The sequence below is a fragment of the Ixodes scapularis genome, unplaced genomic scaffold, assembly GCF_016920785.2.
Source record: "Ixodes scapularis isolate PalLabHiFi unplaced genomic scaffold, ASM1692078v2 PGA_scaffold15__6_contigs__length_5221840, whole genome shotgun sequence".
NCBI classification, from domain to species: domain Eukaryota; kingdom Metazoa; phylum Arthropoda; class Arachnida; order Ixodida; family Ixodidae; genus Ixodes; species Ixodes scapularis.
The window spans coordinates 3,305,267-3,325,707 of record NW_024609841.1 but is presented as its reverse complement, the minus strand read 5'-3'; the positions used below and the strand labels follow the sequence as shown (position 1 = coordinate 3,325,707).

Sequence of the window (20,441 nt, the reverse complement as noted above, 5' to 3'; positions counted from 1 at the left end):
ATTGGGCCCGGCCGATGTCGCCCCTTGGGGCGTTTCCGGTACTGGCCGGTATCGCTATCCCGGCAGGCCAATACCGCCCCATCCCCAACCCGGCGTGTTGTGCTACTTGGGTTAGACACGATATGCTCAAGTATCTTACAACAAGCACACGTCAGCGATATTGGCCTATAATTTTTAACTGAATGCTTACCCAATATACCTTGGCTTATCTGCCGATTTGTGCAATGGTACGACTCTCGCTGTCAGCCAGTCCGAGGGTACTAGATGGCGCTCTAAACTTTTAAAGAAAATAACGAATAGGTATTTGGACACCCACTCCACGTAACGCTTTAAAAATGCGTTGGGAATTTCGTCTGGTACCGGGATTTTTTTGTGTCGATCTCTAGTAGTAAAGCAAAAATACCCTGCTCAGAGATAATCAGATCTGGCATAGCCGAGATCTGATTATCTCTTCAACGCTTTTATGTGTGTTGTCACTATCTACAAAAACAGATTGAAAAAAAGTATTAAACAGGTTTGCCATTCGAGCGGGATCAGTAATGATACGGTCATTATCGGTGGCATATTCCACACCCACCCGTGACGGCGCGAGATGACGCCAACATTTTTGTGGTGATGTCCTCATAAATTCAAGCATGGATTCTGAAAAATACTTTTCCTTCGCGTCCTTTGGTTTACATATCAGGGTACGCGATAGTTTTTGAATAAGTGTGGTATTACGAGTTTTTTTCTTGCGACTGCGGGCTATCTTACGTTTGAATTGAATTATTTCTTGGGTCACCCACGGGTTTTGTCTTGCCACGCGCTTAACACTCTTTGGAACAAATCTATCCAGACAGTAGAAGACTACACTTTTAAATTGATTCCATAGTTCATTTAAGGCTTCCACAACCTCCAGAGAAGAAAGTTGTAGTTCTAAATGATCGAGAGTACTAACGCCATCGGCTTTGTTAAAGTTATACACTTCCGTGGTCAAGCACTTTGCGGTTCTGTACGTTGTTTCGACTTTGCAGGATAGCAACACCATCTTGTGATCTGACAGTCCGTCTTCAAGGCTTACTTCATAATTTGACCATTGTTCAGAGACAAAAATTAAGTCAAGTATAGAACTAGATGACCCAGTTATTCTAGTAGGTTCTTGAACCACCTGCGCGAGATCGTTACAAAAAGCGATGTCCAATAAAAGTTCGCCATTGTTGGTTTCAGTTCGTCCTGGTTCTAAGTCATACCATTTAACTCCGGGTAGGTTAAAATCACCAGCAATTATCATCTTGGAGTGATCGGTCGCATTTTGTTGTAGGTAATCATGAATAGCCTCCAGAAGCGCAGTTGGGGAACCAGGAGCTCTATATACTCCACTAATCACATAGGTATGTCCACGAAACGTCATTTTGCACCACAAGCTTTCAGTATCAGCGCAGTCGGCCATCAAGATGCAGGCCATGTTATTCTTATAGATAATAAAAACTCCACCTCCACGGGGATCCTCTGTCTTTCCTGATTATTTTGTAGGATGGCGGAAGAAGCTCGGAATCACTTATCTGGTCATGCAGCCAAGTTTCAGTAACAACAATATGTGGATTATGTACTAAATGTAGGTGCTCCGGTTCATCCACTTTATTAACAAGGCTTCTCGCGTTCAAATTAATAAGCCCGAGGCATTCTTCCTTCTCAATTTTTGATCGTCATTTATTTCCCGACCGTGAACCCCGTGAATCTGTGACTTTTTCGCGACAGCCAACAGCATCATTCCAAATAAACGTCTCGTCACCGATTTGCATCTTATCGTGTACAAGCTTCACGCCTAATCTTCGGGACCTTTTTTCACTTGCACTTTGCCGAAGATTCCGTCTCTTGTGTAAAGTAGCATGCGAATAATCATTGGACACCGATATCTTTGACTCTTTCAGCTTCTTGCAATTCTGGAGTACTTGAACTTTTTCATTGTAATCATACAGTTTCATGATGACAGGCCGACATTTACCTTCATTTTTTCCCCCAAGTCTATGAATTCGCTCGATCGTGTTCACAGTCACGCCTAGCTGTTGTTCAAAAACGTTCACTAATTACATTAGTTTTCAAGTCATCATCGGTTTCGCTGCGAGTTTCGGTAATACCAAATAGTATTAGGTTGTTTCTTCTAGCTCTATCTTCAAGATATGTCATTTTAGCCTGTTGGATGTAAACTAGTTCTTCTAACTTTTGAACCGTTCCCCGTAGCTGAACAATATCTCGATTGCTCTTCTGAAGGGCGTCTAGAGCCGTTTCAAGGCGGGTGATCTTTGCAGCCATTTCGTCCTGTCTTTGTTGGGACGTAACCTGGTGTTCATTCACTTCTTTAATTTCACTACTCATTTGCTTTTGATTTTCAAGAACTTGTTTAATAAATTTTTCTAGTGTTGTATCCGGGCCCGGATTTAACTCGACGTCCCCAGAAAGAAGCAAGAATAAATTGTCCCGACACTGCAAGGCACAGGCAAAAACACTCATTGGCACGGCAGAACAATAATACATCGGTTGACAGATTTGAAACACATGCAATCGCCTTCACTAACCTGTTGTATCACGAAAAGAAGGGGCATGTAACATAACTTGTCGCTCGGACGGTTGCCGTGCCCACTGACGAAAGCTGCTTCGGGCCGTGCTCTTGTACCCCTCTGGCCTTGAGTCATGGTTGCTGCTTGATGTATATGCAATACGCCGATGCTGACGTGCGGTAGCAACGTTTGCGCTTGGTTTGACCTTGGAATTCTTGGAACGATGGTTGCCGCCGCCAACGCAGGAATGGGACATGCGGTGCACAGCAGCAATATCTGTTGTATCACGAAAAGAAGGGGCATGTTAGATAACTTGTCGCTCGGACGGTTGCCGTGCCCACTCCAAATTGGCCAGATAATACTATCTGGCCAATTTGGCCAGATGGTATCATTTATTCCGAAAAATGTGAAATTTACTTTGGCAAATTTATCCCAATCCGTTACTTCCGCGTAAAGCTTTGTACCTCGTTATTAGGGCATAAAAAAAGAAACATTGTCAAGCCTATAGTTACGTTTGCAGGACTTAGGTTCGTTGAAATTAAAACCCTTTCCATATGGTAAAAAAACACCGGTATAAAAGTCATAGCAAATCCGAAAGTTACTATGGTATTTTGATATAGGAGCACTACGCGCAACCGTCCCGTGATTGTTTGTGTCTTGCTAGTATAACACCGTTATACTTGCAAGAGGACACTGTATAAATTCCACTGCCTTTCAGGATCGGGAGTTCTCTTCATGACTTGTTCGGTTCCCTCTATGACTTGTAGAATAAACTATTTTAGTTAAGCTCAGACAGGATTACGCATATTGTTTGTATTTCTTTGGAACAGCTAAGAATTGCTAACAAACGCTTCTGCGATATTTTTGTTTTTAAGTTCAGAAAGAGCCATCGTGCTCGTTCAACTTGCGAGAGAATGACCCTAATAATATATTCGATTCGTTTGTTTTCGCTCATCCTGGTGTTTTATGTTTCTAATGAGGAGATGGCCACCTCCGCGGGCCCATTGAATAAAACCCGTTAAATAAACGACGCTCTTTTCATCTCTCCTCCCAACCGGTAGTAAAAGAAAAGAGAAAATCTCTGCTCAGCGATCTTTGAAGGACTCAAATGATATTGTCGGCAAAAATGCAGAAGAGGCGCCATTAAAACAGTCAAAGGAAGGCTCTCTTTTTTCTTTTTTTCTTCAGGGACCTTCTTTCCATTAGCCGAGGCATATGGCACTCAACGCTCGTCACTCGAAGCGGATGGTCGTAAAACACAGCAGTTATTTCCGGACTCTGCAAATTAGTAGCGGGGTCCCGGCTGAATTCCTCATTATGCTGATCACGATTCTCTTGACTCCGAATCCCGGTGCAAAAGGGCGGAATTTTTTCGAGAGAATCATAGGCTGACCAGCACGGTCCGTTTTTATGACTAAGAGGACGAAGCTGCTTCGAACCTGCTATGCCGGTCCATTTCATGCGCAGTCACGTTCGAGATGGTTTTGGTGGGCAATTAAACATTGAAGGGCCGTCTTCTAACCGTTTTACACGTGAAAACGTTTTGGAGCATTTTATAGTGCATAGACAAACCGCGTACGGTAGAAAGCTCGAACTTTGTTAGGAGGTATGCATATGCAAAGTGATAAAGGTGGGCTCTAACTGCAGGTTGAACGTCCAACCTGCATTCAGACCCCACCTTAATCACTCAAATGCCCAACCTAGCCCTCCTGGCACACGGGAACCGAGTAATCTGCCCCTCTCCGCTCTGCGGGTTGATCGAAACCCTTTATATATGCTCAGATATTAACTTAATTATCTGTGCCTAGTGGTGTATCCTTGCCCAAAAAATGCTGCTTGCTTGTATTGCCGAGCGTTCTGATGGATTCTGTATGCCGGCATTGCTTCTAAGCGGTGATATTGAGCTAAGCCCTGGGCCGAATAGCGCTAAAAGTGCGGGCACTTCTAGAAGATTAAAAATAAATACTCGCCAAGATTGTCGCTTACTACCCAAACTTTAGACAACTACACAGTTCAAACCGACAGGCAATTAAACGCCGTAAAAATGAACCCAAAAGTATTGCTGGATGCAAAACACAAGTCGGTCAATGTGAAAAGAAAGTCCAGTCCCAACGATGTTGGGTGATAATGCAGCAATTTGTGTTACGATTAACGACATTTAGGTTCACAGTAGACGATATAACATGACTTTATATAGGGTAAAAAAAAAGCAAAGAAATTCGGGCAGAAGTACGAGAGCGTGTCATTCAGGGATTGCTTGAAACCAAGATGGCTGTAAAAGTTTCTAGGGTCGAGAGAATTTGTTGCTTGGATAAAACGAAAACTTAAGGTGGTGAGTGATACTGCGGCATTTTAACTGCGAGAAAAAAGCATCATTTTAGAAACGTGTTTGTAAGTTAAACGACATTTACCTCGCACTCAGTGATGACTACTCTTGTGAAGTCATGAATAATGGTATACGCCCCTGTAAGTATCCACAAATTAAAAAAAAAAAGAAACGGCGAGCACTCGGTTAAGCTTTCTCATGAGAAGCTCTGTTTAGATGGTCAACCATTTATTTGGGATTCATAACTGCAAAAAGTAGTACCGTTAAAACGTACATAACCTGCCCCCAAAAACAAAGGTAGTGGTATTGTTGTAGTTGTAAATTGCAGAAAACCTAAGAAATAAAGCGTAATAATTCACTGGTTAAATTGATGTTTTACGTGCTGACGTTATTATCGGCGCTGCACCTTGCCTCGACGTATCAGTAAATGGTAGTGTAGCTTTTCCTGGTTCTTCTAATGTGTATTGCAATGGTAGATCAACTCACGGTGGTGGCGTTTTCGTTGTTGCGAGTGATATACTGATGAGTACTGAGCTTTCCCAGGCAGCACCGAGTTCTGGGCCAAAACTTGGCTTGCGTCTGGCAGTTTAGGGCATTAAAAAGCCCGAAGAAGCCAAAGTAGTGCCAAACCTGACCTCCCTTGGCAACAGTCTGGGTATCTTGGCCCTAATTCGCCAAACAAGTGCCAAACTTAGGCTTCGCCGCCGGGTAGTTCGGCTGTCGTCTGGCATCTTCGGGCCCAAATCGCCTAAAAAATGCCAGATTTAGGCTTACTGCCCGGTAGTTCGGCAGATCTTTGGCATTTTTGGGCCAAAATCGCCAAACTAATGCCAAAGTTAGGCTTCACTTTTCGATAGTTCGGCTATCACCTGGCACATTCGGGCCAAAATCGCCACAGATGTGCCAGAGTTAGGCTTACTACCTTGTAGTTCGGCAGAGCTTTGGCATTTTTGGGCCAAAATCGCCGAACTAATGCCAAAGTTAGGCTTCACTTTTTGACAGTTCGGCTGTCACCTGGCACATTCGGGCCAAAATCGCCAGAGATGTGCCAGAGTTAGGCTTACTACCTTGTAGTTCGGCAGAGCTTTGGCATTTTCGGGCCAAAATCGCCAAACTTATGCCAAAGTTAGGCTTCACTTTTTGACAGTTCGGCTGTCACCTGGCACATTCGGGTCAAAATCGCCACAAATGTGCCAGAGTTAGGCTTACTACCTTGTAGTTCGGTTGAGATCTGGCATCTTTGGGCCCAAGTCGCCAAACGAGAGCCCAAGTTAGGCTTCGCTTCCCGATAGTTTGGCTGTGATCTGGCAGCTGCGGGCCAAAGTTGCCAAACAAGTGCCAGAACTAGGCTTACTGCCTTGGAGTTCGGCTGATGAAATATTTGATGTACGCGGGTGGTCTTCATCTTAATTAAATAGAAATCAAGTTTTATTCGGCTGGCAACTTTATCCCATTTTTGGTGTCTCTTGATTTCTGCAGTCCAAAGGTTGGCTGAATGTTTTGACGCGGCTAAAGCAGGCTTTGCAAACGCAAATAAATTGTGCCAGAGGTTGCACTCGCGCGCACAAGCCAATATCGGGGCGCGCCGTGAGACTGGTTTGACATTATGGCGCGTTCACACCGGCGATGCGATCTAGTCGCGCCATAACGTTCATCGCAAAAGCGACCATCGCGGGCAAAACGTGACGGGTTTTGAGCAGTCGCTTGCTGACCCGACTTTTTACGATGCACTCTAGTCGCGGAGAGGCCGAGCCAACCAACGGCGTTCGGAGCGAGAGTTTTTGAGAAGCGAATCGCCAACGAAGGCGTTGGACTCGCTCATCGCGCACGCCAAATTGACCAACTAATTACTTTTATTTATTTATTTTTTTTTTTTTGCGATGCGATTTAGTTGGATCGCTCGACTGCTTACATCCCCGGTGTGAATCCGCCTTTACAGAAAGTGCTGCCATTGAGCTAACACTGCGCAAGACGGATGTACGCACGTTTCCACAAGAGATATCATTATTAGGCGGCGCATTGCAAAAGCGAGCGTGGCTCTGTGCGTGTCTTGCATTGTGATTGAGCACTGTCAAATCCTAGCGATAACAAAGAGCGGAAACGACCGGGGCTCCGTGGCGCAGCTCCCGCATCACACTTGGGGAATGAAAATAAAATCCCGGAAATTGTACTATTTTACCGTGTTGATACTTTTTCAACATTAAAAAGTGGAGACACAAAAGGGACGATACAGACAGGACAATCTGAACTTTAAAGGCCGCTGTACAAACGGGACGTTCTACAGAGAAGAACCTTCTCTCCCGAAGCTAGGGGACGGGGAGGGAAAGGGCCATCGTTGGGTGGAAAGAGCGTCTAGAGAATGGGATTAGCCTCGGGGCGAGCCATCTTCTCGAGAGGGAGTGGGGACGGAACAAAGCTGCCGTGGGCTAAAAGGTGGAAGAAAGTTAAGCTTGTCAAACGGCGACCTCAGATCCGAGGACGGGCACTTTAGAGAATTTGAAAAAAGCTGCTTGATTAGCCGGACGACCCAGTGCGGTCTACTGGTTCTAGAAGGTGACTTGCATGAAGAAAACTCGTTTTGCTCGAAAACTCTAAAAGCATTCTGGACGTGAACTCTTGCCACAAATAAAAATAACACATGCATGAAAAACTACGAAGGCAACTAAGCTTTCTCCTATGATGGGAGAATGCGTGAGCATTACAGGCGGAGTTATGTTGGCGCAACTTGCAATAAAGAAAGAAAAAAAAAAGTTATGTTGGCGCAACGGACAGCGCGCTAGTTTCACGATCAAGAGGGCCTAGCTTCGAAACCGGGCTGGTTTTTTTTCTCGTGTTCTTTTTTTTATTTCGTTTATTTGTTTTTTGTTTTTTTTTGTTTGGTCACCTAACAAGAAAAATCACATGAACAGAAGTTTTTTTTGGCCACGTCACCAGATTTTTTTTTATTTCTCCTTTCCTTCAGTCTTTCTTTCTTTTTTTTCCTTTTTTTTCGGTTCACGCTTCCTATCGCAAAACTCTTTGCACCTATTTCGCGTTAAATTGGCGTTAGCCAAATCATTTTATTTATGGCAGGGAGTTCTGCCGTACGTATTTTATGTTACTATTACCAACCCTGGCTTGCAATTTCTGATATCCAAAGGACTTGACTATGCCCTTGCTCCACGGTACGTTCCAAAACCTGACTTCATAATTGAAATTGAAGAGAAACTCAGACATGTGCACGATGTCACAGGGGTAAATCTCGCGAGAAGCCGCGTTGTCAGTGTTTCGAACAATGTGAAACCGGCCGGGTCAAATTTAGATCAACAAGAACGCATTGCTCTTAATGAGTTGAAGTCAGACAGCTCCATCATGATTTGAAAGGCCGACAAAGGAAAAGGAACCGTTGTGCTTGATAGGGATGACTACATGAAGAAGATGTATGAAGTTATAAATGACAGTCGCTATTTCGTGAGGCTATCAAGAGATCCCGCTGCTAAGTCCGAAAGAGAGTTAGCTGACCACCTTCGAGAGCTGAAAAAGAAAGGACGCATCAGTGACGACCTATACCGTCGTCCCTTCTCCCTTGACGCCGCGACACCCAAGATGTATGGACTCCCCAAAATTCACAAACCGGGTTGCCCCCTACGCCCGATTGTATATGTTATTGGTTCATCCACTTACAGCCTTTCCAAATATCTGGTTATGATTCTGAGCCCTCTTACGGGAAACAATGAGTTTAGCGTCCGGAATTCCCGTGACTTTGTTGAACTTATACGCGCTCAGACCCTGCTACCGCACGAGGCTATGGTATCCTTTGATGTGATTTCATTATTTACGAATGTCCCCAACACCCTGGCGGTTGATGTCGCCCGTGACCGGTTGTTGGCAGACCAGTCGTTGTCCACTCGCACAACCCTCCTTGTTGATGACGTTATACTCCTTTTGCGTTTTTGTCCCAACCAGTGTAATTTTAGTTTTAATGGGGACATATTTCATCAGGTCAGCGGATGCCCTATGGGGACTCCAGTTTCCGTAACCGTCTCGAATCTCGTCATGGAATATATATGTTGAGGAAAAGGTAATGTCTGGCATTGATTTCCCCGTGAAGTTCTACCGTCGCTATGTCGATGACACTTTTGTAATAGTTAACAGAGAGAACGTAACCGATTTTCACCGCAATTTGAATAGTGTCCACCCCTCAATTCAGTTCACCTGCGAACATGAAACCGATAGTACCTTGCCGTTTTTTTATGTACGTGTCCATAGAACTAGTGAATCTTTCTTTAAGATGGAGACATCCGTATATGGTAAACCATGTGACAGACAAAACTTTCTTGACTACCACTCTCATCACCCTACTCAACACAAAAGCTCAGTTGTAAGATCGTTGCCTTCATCGTTCAGAAACAGTCCCATCTAACTCAACACTTAGCGAACAAGAACTTAGCCATGTGCGGGAGGCTTTGAAGAAACGTAACTACCCCGACCGGTTGATCAATCGCGTTAAGAAACAAATGTCCCGTCGGCGCCCGGATCGAGCCGAACGAACACGTGACGTCGTGTGCATCCCGTACGTTAAGGGGGTTTCGGAGGCATTGGGACGCGCCCTTAGGCCGTTGGGGGTACGAACTGTATACAAACCCTACAGAACAATTGCCAATGTTATCTCCAAGCCAAAAGACCCGACCCCGCCAGAGGCAGAAAGGGTCGTGATCTACCAGGTGCAGTGCAAGGAATGTGACGCTTCCTACATTGGAGAGACGGAACGAAAAAGAAAAACAAGACTAAAAGAACACGCACAGGATGTCGCCAATTCCACGAACGCCGCCCGCTTCAAGTCCGAACTCGTCGACCATGCCTGGACGTCAGGACACCAATTTGACTTTGACAAGGCGAGGGATAAAAGGTGGAGACTGAGGAAGCTGCTGGAATCTTGGTTCATCCAGAACGACAAACGCGAAAGTGATTCATCGCTGGTAAACAAGAACCGTGGCCTCCTGCCGGACGTGTACACAAACTTTATGCCTAAATAGCCGAACTTTTTTCTGCGACTCTCACTCGCTCTGCGCTCCACTGAAGATGCCTCCCGCATGGGAGGCGAAACGTTTAATTAAATTGTTATTTTTGTGATGTCAAGCCGTTTTTTGTTATTACATTTATCATGTCTTCGCCCGGCTTCTGGAGTATTTTTGCGCTCCTAATTTCACCGGTACGACAGCCATGGGAGGCCACTGCGAGCGAGTGGGGACAGAAAATTGAGACTTGGACGTAGTTCAACTACTCTACTCAAGCTACATTAGTTTAACTACTTTTTCGAGTAACTTGGTAACTTTCAATTACAACTTGATTTGGGTAATTAGTAGTTTAATTTAACTACTTTTTTCAGGTAACTTCTACTCAAATTACTAACTACTTTGGAAATTATATAATGCTAATTTTGCCCATCACGAAAGTTTGAGCGCAGAAATGAATAAGACGCCGGCAGATGAAGTGGCATTCTCGAACAAGGGGCCCCCTTGTTAGGGAAGGCGTCCTTGGGCCAAGGTGGCGACGAGCAGCCAAAACATAACACCGGCACGCACGAACGCAGGAAGAGATGCTTGCTGAACAAGCCTTGGTCGGGTATTGACCTAATCCGGTAATGCACGCAAGCGCTGCGTTTCCAGCTGCAACCGTGAAAGACGGGGACACTCTGAGAATTGTTGTTTTCGTGCTGTCTGTCTTTAGTGAGTTCTGACTCAAGCGGTAGGTTCCACGGGAGGCGCCACTGGAATGACCTCGCAGCTGGGCGCCTTGTCGTCAGCGCATACGCCTTTGCAAAGCCGGACTCTCCCGCGCACAAACCCTGGTACGGATAATCCGTTCATGGGATCACGTTCCCGCTTACAGCTGCAACTGTATACGAGCGACGATGCTTGTTCACGTAATCCTTCGCGTCCTTCCGACCATCCATGCCTGGGAGACCTCCTCTTTGTTAAAAATGATTCAGGCGAGTCAGAATGTTGTAGTCGCCGGCGAGGATTGCGAGTTACCCTTGGGAGATCCTTTTGTTGGACCCAATTTTTTTTTCAGTAGCGTAGCACTATACTCCGTTCCGCCTTCAGTCCGAGCGCAGTGGACGCCACGAGCCATCCCAGTCGATCCAGCGCCGGGAGATAATCGCGTGACCTGCCGGTGGGGCGGGGCGACACAGGGAGCTCAAGGTCGCATGACACTCCCTCAACGCCGCATTGGCTGGGATGGCTCCTACAGGGTCCGCTGTGCTCGGACGGAAGGTGAAACGGAGTATAGCACTACGACGTGACGCGCAGTCGTCCGGATGATCTCATCATCGTGGCGCGAGACTTGAACCCTTGACGGTCTGGTGCACTCGCCCAGCTTACTCTCAGAACGACGTCGGAATGAAGAGGGGCCAGTCATAACAATCTCAACTTGACGAAGAAAAAAAAAAGGAGGAAAGTTTGTTATTAAAGACCCTCTACCCGAGGCAAACCTCACAAGTTTCGTCATGGACTCCTAAGATGCCGACACTCGCTTCCCCGACCCCGCACGGCCTGTTTCACAAATTCAACGCTGCCGTTCCATCCAGCCCGTCGTCAGAACGTCTATTTAGCTGGGCTGGGTACGTCTTTAGAAGGAAAAGGGGAAAACTCTCCTATCAAGAACTTTGAAAGTCAATTGCTTCTGCGAGCGACTAAACTATTTTGGCGAAAACGCAAGCCATAAATAGACTGCATTTATTTTAGGCTCGCAGGGTTTTTCATTGATCAAAACTGCTGTTCATTTTGCTACCACAAATATATAAAAAAGTAACTTCGAAAGTAACTTCAAAGTAACTCGCTACTTTTTACAGTAGTTAGTAGTTTACTCAATTACTATTACGAATGCGTAATTTCTACTTTACTCCAATTACTTTTGGCGCCGATACTCACTAACTTAACTTAAATACCTTTTTTGAGTAATTTGTACATGTCTGACAGAAATAATGAGGCTTATCGGAGGGCGACAAGCCCGAAAAACATAACCACCCCGTCCATTTCGCTTTCAAGAAAGGAGATTATCTTTCTGAGGCCCTCAATGGAAGCTGAACGCTGACAGACTAGGCAAGGCGACAAGGTCACCGGCAGAGAGAGAGAGAGAAGTCTTGCAAAAGAGGAAAAACCATCGTTGGAGTTACAGCCATGGGCCGAACGGTCATCGTTGGATTGGGGGAGGGGAAGGGGATAAAAGGTGATAGAAGAAAAAATTGTGAAAAGAGAGGGGGAGGTTGTTTCGCCAAAGCCGACAAGCGGGGCGCGAGGAGCCACAGAAAGTGGCTGGCTTTCCTATTATGCGTTGTTGATTCCCCTTCGACCTCGCCTTTTGCAAAGCCTCCCCACCTGCTTTTGTGTCTTCGTGTGGCTGTCAGCGAGCGCGACAGCCGCTTTAAGCAAATCAAAAGGGTGAAGCGAAACGCGTGACCCAGCGTGACCTCTCTACGTAGGACGCGTAGGACAAAAACGTTTGGACGAAAATTTTTCACGTGACTTTCTCTGTCACGCTGATGGGATCTCTGGGGCTGTCGTTTTCGCCGTTTGCCTAGTTATAGAAACAAGCGGGCCACGTAGGTCCGGTTTTCGAACTGCTCTTCAGTGTTCTGTTGCTTTCGTGCGCTGCAGACGCGACTGTGTTTTTTCGTCGTAAACGGTCGGAATACGTCCATGCCAATTTTTCGGTAACAGCCATTTTTTGCACCGGAGTTCGTGGAATACTTGTGATGTGTTTGTTGGACACGCTTCGACAAAAACTGCTCTTCGCCGACGACGAGACGTCAGTCCTCGAATCCTCGAATGTGTTTGTGGGGTGCCTGAGTTGGATTATGCATCTATCAAGGATTACAGGATATCGCTCTTTTATTAGTAAGTGCACTGCAAGCATGATTCTGATAGTCGTCCTGCTTTCCTCTCAATCTCCGCGGTTTTTGTGTAATGAGTTTTGCTTGGCATGAGGACAGTGTTAATTGTATTTTATAATTTGCTTTTCGTTTTACAGAGAAGTGTGACCTTTGTAAATATGTTGAGAATACACTGTGTGCAATGATAGTTGTTTAATAAACTTCTGGGAGCGATCGAAAAAAATTTGTTTCTCCGTATAAGTGATTGGATATGCAACAAATGACATGCAACGTACATATACTTGCACGACGTTCGGCCAATACGAAGCAGACGCATCGTAGAGTTTTCGCACAATATTGCGCGAACGCTAGGTCGGGGCGAAACAGCTGTACGGCAATACCCGCCGGGTATCAAACGGTGGTACAAAACTGGACAGTTGAGCGATATTGGAACCGACTTTCGGCCGGCACTGGCACGATACTGCAAAGTATTGCCGCGCTGCTTGGGAACGGAGGTGATGACATCTTACCATCGTGTTTCCAACGCTTGTTTAATTTATTTCTCTTCTGGGACGCGTGAAAGAGCACTTCTGTGACACACCAGAGATATTCGAAACTTGGGCTGGCCTCTCGGCTTTGTTTGCCACTTTTGGCACTGCAGTGGGTAGCCAGAGAAAAGTCAAACTTCGGCATGCCCCGAATCGACAAATTAAGATTTACTGCGGCAGTTATGGCTCAAGTCTGGCACTTACTTTGGCGCTCCTCTGGCGGACCAGAGAAACGCCAAACCTTGGCACGTCCCAAATACCGAAATTAGGCGTTGCTCTGGCAGCTATGGCTGAGGTATGGCACCAACTTTGGCGCTCCTCTGGCGGACCCGAGAAAAGCCAAACTTTGGCACGTCCCAAATACCGAAATTAGGCGTTACTCTGGCAACTATGGCTGAAGTTTGGCACCAACTTTGGTGCTCCTCTGGCGAGAAAAGCCAAACTTTGGCACGTCCCAAATACCGAAATTAGGCGTTACTCTGGCAGCTATGGCTGAAGTATGGCACCAACTTTGGCGCTCCTCTGGCGGACCAGAGAAACGCCAAACCTTGGCACGTCCCAAATACCGAAATTAGGCGTTGCTCTGGCAGCTATGGCTGAAGTATGGCACCAACTTTGGCGCTCCTCTGGCGGACCCGAAAAAAGCCAAACTTTGGCACGTCCCAAATACCGAAATTAGGCGTTACTCTGGCAGCTATGGCTGAAGTTTGGCACCAACTTTGGTGCTCCTCTGGCGGACCCGAGAAAAGCCAAACTTTGGCACGTCCCAAATACCGAAATTAGGCGTTACTCTGGAAGCTATGGCTGAAGTATGGCACCAACTTTGGTGCTCCTCTGGCGGACCAGAGAAACGCCAAACCTTGGCACGTCCCAAATACCGAAGTTAGGCGCTGCTCTGGCAGTTATGGCTCAAGTCTGGCACCAACTTTGGCGCTCCTCTGGCGGACCCGAGAAAAGCCAAGCGTTGGCACATCCCAAATACCGAAATTAGGCGTTACTCTGGCAGCTATGGCTGAAGTATAGCACCAACTTTGGCGCGCCTCTGGCGGACCAGAGAAACGCCAAACCTTGGCACGTCCCAAATACCGAAATTAGGCGTTGCTCTGGCAGTTATGGCTGAAGTATGGCACCAACTTTGGCGCTCCTCTGGCGGACCAGAGAAACGCCAAACCTTGGCATGCCTCGCATTCCCAGATTAGGATTTACTATGGCAGTTATGGCTCAAGTATGGCACCAACTTTGGCACTCCTCTGGCGTACCAGAGAAGAGCCAAACTTTGGCATGCCCTAGGATCGCCCAACTAAGGCTATAGTTAGGCACCGTACTTTGGCACTGATGAGTGCCATGGTGCAAAAACCTAACTGCGCCAAAGTTGGGCCCTTATGTTTGCCAGACCTCTGCCCAAGTTGGGCATTCCTCTGGCGTGCTACCTGGGTTGTGTTGAAAATAATTTGTCTGAGTCTGTTTGCCGCCGTGTCACGCAGTCGGATGGTTCTAGCGGTTCTAGTTTCGTCATCGGTGCCCTTTGTCGTCATGCTACTTCCCACACAGGTGTTGTGCACAAATTGCGCATAACACATCGCACTTTTCTACAAACTGCATTCTTCTTAAATATGATTTAAATTTACCAGAACGGACATGAATCAATCGTACATTTACCTGGAGCCCTAATAGCAATCTATATTGCGAAATGAAAGCTATGACAAATACGCTTGGCTTTCTCTAACACGTCTCATACCGGACTCCTGCAGATATGCAACCTTCTCGGTTCATTTCGTAACACTCCTTATATTGTCTCTAACGTAGGTGTTATCCCTGATATCAATGATCACCACGCGGTCGTTGCTATCTGCGCTGTATCTGCTTGTCAATCTGAAATCATGCCTAAAAATATTTCTTTTTCGTGAAGGGAGATTTTACGGAAATCTTTGTATTGAACTGCAAAGACGCTCTCGCCTTTTGTGTGTTTAGCCGAAGACTTAAGTGTTACTGAGTTATGATTAGTATTTAAGCTGAAGATTCTTGCGCTCACTGACTCTCATGTACCAAGTATATTAAGCAGCACATTGAAAAAAGAGAGAGAAGCTATGGATCACTGCTATGTCATTCGTAGGATTCTTAAACGATGGGAAGCATACGCGCAGCATTGCAGAAATAAATCTGCAAATAATTTTGTAGGGTAAAAAATGTAATGTCGTCGTATAAATTAAAATTGAATGATTGTCGAAAGATAGGGGCTTTAATGTTTAACGGCGGGCTTTTAAAATAAAAAAAAAAGTTTTGGCAGCCCAAAAAACGGAGCGCTAAATATAAAAAAGGGCTTCCCAATTGGCTGCACGAAGGAACATTAGTGACAAATATTGCTGACAAAGCTACTGCTTTTAATAATTTTTTCAAGTCGGTATTTCTTTCTCATGACCCTGTTTCTCTACAGCTTGTTAGCAATCAGCATACTACAATGAAGCGGGTTGACCTCTCTGTTAACGTATTGTCAGGATGCTTGACAATTTTGATGAATCAAAAGCCTCTGGTCCTGGTAAAATTTTCCTTCGAGTGTTGCAACGTTGTTCTGACGAAGTGGCAAAGCACCTCCACGTTATATGCACTAAGTCGCTTAAGGGGGGGAAGCTACCCGGTAATTGAAATGTTGCTAATGTGGTGCCGGTTTTTAAAAGTGGAATGAAACCTTGTGTATCAAAGTAGAGGCCGATTTTACTTACCTCATTTTGTTGCAAGATACTTTAAAACTTCTAGTACTCAGCTTTAATGAAGCGCCTTAGTTTAACTGTGTTTCTGAACGATCATCAGGATGATGATCGTTCAGATCGTTTACCTTCTCATGTACGACGCAGTTCATTGAATTATATTTTGATACCTTCAAAGAACTTGAAAACGAAGGTCGAATTGACTGCATAAGTTTAGATTTTCAAAAAGCGTTTAACATTTTATTTGGCTTCATACATCAAAAACTTGAAGCTGTAAAAATTGACATTGGGGTGATTACCTGGATTAGGGAATACTTGGCTTTAAGAAAACATAATGTTGTGGTAAATAGAACATGCTCGGGCTTGCTCTTTGTTACATCTGGAGTGCTAATGTGGTCTGTTTTGTGGCCACTTCGTTTTTTTTATTCATAATATTTCTACTGGAGTTCAACCTAGAATACGCCTGTTCGCGGACGATTGGGTATTATACAGTACAGTTCCTGGTGAAGCGGATTCCGCACATCTTGTGTGTGATGTCAGAAGCAGAAAGACATAGCGCAAGAGTAATATGATCTCCTTGATTGTTAGTAAGTGCATTCACGTAAGCTATACTGAAAAATTAAAGAAATTATATTTGAGCAATTTCTTTATAGTGAACAAATCACAACAAAATCAACCTAAAAAACATAGGAGTGATCTTTTCTGAAGGCGCCTTGTGGTCAACTCAAGTAAACAGTATAATTGGGAAGGCGGTTAGGTCTTTTAGATTTTTTCAAAATGTAACCTCAAACATGTCAGTAATGAGGTTCAAGAAGTCGCATATCAAGGATCGTGTTTCGACCCTAAAATATAGATGCCCTGTGTGGGATCCGGTTTACCGGGTTTATTTCAGCTCACTTGAACGCATTCAATCGGTCGCTGCTCGGTTTTTCATCGGCAAGTACGATCGCTTGTTAAGCACAACAGAAATGTAGCCAGAGTTGAACTGGGTTTCTTTGGAAGAGTACCTCACACTTATCCAGCTTAAGCTTTTTTTATTCAATTGATAGTAATCAGACAGGAATTTCTTCTTCATCATGCTTACAACCACCAAATTAAATACTACCGCGAACAGTTCACTCTTGCAAAGTTTAACCGTATCCCACCAGGAAAAATATATATAAACAATAAATTTTTGCGCGTACCACATACAGCTGGGATTCGGTATCAGCAAAAGTGGTGTGCCGCGAGAACTCCCTTTTGTTTTATAATGAACTGTGCCCCCGCAATAATGCCCAAGAGGAGCTGCGGGATTTTCCTGCCAAAAAGAATGAAGAAAGAATAAAGAATAACACTGAGAAGATCTATAAAATTTAGTATACCATTAGGAGGTCGGCGCAGCACCACAAAAGCGATAAACATGTTCATGAATTGCCATACGCCTGCAACTTAAAAAAAAAAAAAATCCTGACTCGCAACACTGGTCTTTTTTTGTGTGTGTGTATTGGTTTAGGTTAGGGGAACAACCTCAGAAGACAATGAGGGCGCATCAACCAGACGCCATTACGTCACTTCCGTGACTCTTTTAAAATTTCTGAAATTGGAAAACAGCGCGCAAAAAGACGAAGACGACGAGAGAAGAGCACAGGACAAGCGCTGCCCTGTGCTCTTCTCTCGTCGTCTTCGTCTTTTTGCGCGCTGTTTTCCAATTTCAGAAGTCATAAACCAACTCGCTTGCATCGCCACCTTAATACTCTTTTAAAACGCACATGTAAATGTCCAACTTAGCCGGCCACCAGTGCCGCCTTGCCCAATGCCGCAGAGAGCGAATGAGACGTTCGTCGAAAACAACTTCGTGGGTATTGTCGATGCCGCTATGCAGCCGCCTGATGCACAAATTGAAGCTTCGTCGCTCAAGTACCGGGGAACCGTCCTGTTTGTGTAGAAATCCGTGCATCCGTCAACAAAGCCAAAGAGGGCGGAGGAAACAGAGGCAGGCGATTCATGTTCAGTAGACGATACAGCTGTCGCAAGGCCCGTGCACAAGGTAAGGGCCTGCAGAGCGAACAGGAGCGGATTACTCGGTGTCCGCACAGCCGTGATGCTGCCCTGCCCATTTGGTTTCACGTGATCTTGCCTGGAATGGCGTTTGAGATTTTTTCCCCGTTATAACTTTAGGGTAGAAAGAACAAGTGAGACACTTTCTTGCTCAGGGAAGGTGCGGCTCTCGATTGAATTATTTATAACTTGACGCAGAGGACAAGCGAACTTTTTAGGTTAGCTCTATTCTTTTCTCCGGCACGTCGATCTTCACTTAATCCAGTTACGGTCTAATTGAACTCGCTCTTGAAAATGCTTACGAAATCCAAACACGCGCACAGGCGCGCACAGAACGCACACACAACACAACACACACACACACACATGTGGGAACACCAACAGTTAAAGGCGAATGCAGATTAACCCTGGTTCACAAATACCCTTAGAAAATTAAATAATAAGTAAACGCCTTTTTGTGAAGGCTAAAATAATTAATTTATAGTCTTACTTCACGAAGTATTATAATTGTCTTAGAAAATTAAAAAGTAGCAAGAAAAAGCGAAGGTTCAAAATATGTTAGCAAGACATACTTAAATGAGTAATAACTAATTCTCGTGAAGTTCGTAAAACTACATTATGACGCCCAGCCTTGACTGTGCAACGAGCTCAACGAAATGTTTACAAAGCTAGGAAAGCTAACTTCTTTACTAACTATTTTGCATTTGCCTTTAACATATTACTGGCACCACTCGATAAATTTGTAGAGCACTTGACATTTGCTGTGAACCCATCATCTGTAATCTCACGGGATCTTGGTTGTAATAGAAAAGCTCTCTTGAAGCGCAACCCCTGGCGATGACAAGATTTGTCTTACCATTCTCAAGCTAACGAACTCTCAAGCTAATGAAAAGAAGGCCTTGCCTTCTTTTCTATCCCTTATGCCAAGAGCCACTCCATTTAAAAAAGCACTACCCACCAACTGGAGAGTCCGGGGAAGATTACTTATTTTTAAAAAGAGAAACAAAAATTACTTCTTAGATTGTCGACCCATATTATCCACTACAGTGCCTTGCAAAATTATGGAATATGTAACATACTCCCTCATTATGAACTACTTCTTAGAAAATCAGTAATTATGTAACAATTAACATAATTATACGAATGGAAATTCGTGTGACACCAGCTATTTTGATTAGCTACTGATTTCTGTATCAACTTTCACTCGTCTATACCCGCTAACGTAATTTTCATTGATTTCTAAAAAGCATTCGACACCGCTTCTTGCCCACGTCATTTGTATAATCTTTCTGGACTAAACAATCACCCTTCAAGGTATTATTCCTTGGGTAGCTCCATGGACCTCTTCCCCAGTCCACAACAGGGAACCGTTGGATCCTCGTAGCCATCGATCACGCCACTCGATTCCTGGAAACGGCAGCTCTTCCCGATTCAACTGCCGAGTGCGTTGCACGATTCCTTCTGCACCACATCATCCTACGACATGGCGCCCCCCAGGTCCTAATCACGGACCGGGGACACTCCTTTCTGGCACAAACAGTCGAAGCTCTCCTCCAAGCATGCAAAGTGGACTATCGCACGACATCGCCTTACCATACACAAACAAACGGCCTCACCGAGCGCTTCAATCACACCCTAACAAAAATGATTTCAATGTATATCAATTAGGACCATTCCAACTGGGACACAATTCTTCCCTTTGTTACGTTCGCCCACAACACGGCAGTTCACACGACTGGATTTTCCTCATTTTATTTGCTGTATGGTCGTGACCCACCCTCAACCCTCGGCACAATCCTACCTTATCCAAACGAACATCCCGACAACGACCTCATGGCCCAATTCACGTCCAGTTCCGTAGCTTCTCGTCAGCTTGCACGATCTCGCACAAAGCAACACCAACACGCATCAAACGTCGTACGACACCCAACACCGTGACGTACACTACCTTCCAGGTGACCTCGTTTTAATCTTCGTCCCGTTCCGTCAATCTGGTCGCTGTGAAAAATTTCTCCCAAAGTTCAAGGGCCCATGCAAAGTCATTCGTCAGACCTCCCCGGTCAACTACCTAGTTGAGGCTGTCAACTCATCACCTGATGGTCGAACCACCGGTCGACGCATATTTTTGATGTCTTAAAAATATCCCAGTAGTGTCTGAGTACAACAGATTGCAAAAATAAAGCTTGAGATGTTGGGAAATAAAGGACGTCAAAGAGGGTATCAGATGACTGGACAATAGAACCATATGCCACGCTACCCCCGGAAAAATGCCCCTCGACAAATACTTCACTTTATATTTATATGCCGTTCGTACACTGTCCGGAAACAGTTATTCCGTATCGCAGTGTGCTGTAAGCAAGGGCATACACAAGAAGTCTTCTAGTTGTCGTCGGGAGAAATATTCGCAAATTGCATGGGGCGCCCGCAGCTGCT

At 45.1% G+C, this 20,441-nt stretch overlaps 1 protein-coding gene across 1 annotated transcript; it reads right to left on the bottom strand.

The window, feature by feature from the left end:
• Nucleotides 1-2,049: 2,049 nt before the first annotated feature.
• On the bottom strand, nucleotides 2,050-2,840 carry LOC120846881. The gene is given in 2 exon segments (XM_040218784.2): nucleotides 2,050-2,477; nucleotides 2,480-2,840. Coding segments are annotated over 2 exon segments (789 nt in total).
• Nucleotides 2,841-20,441: the final 17,601 nt, after the last annotated feature.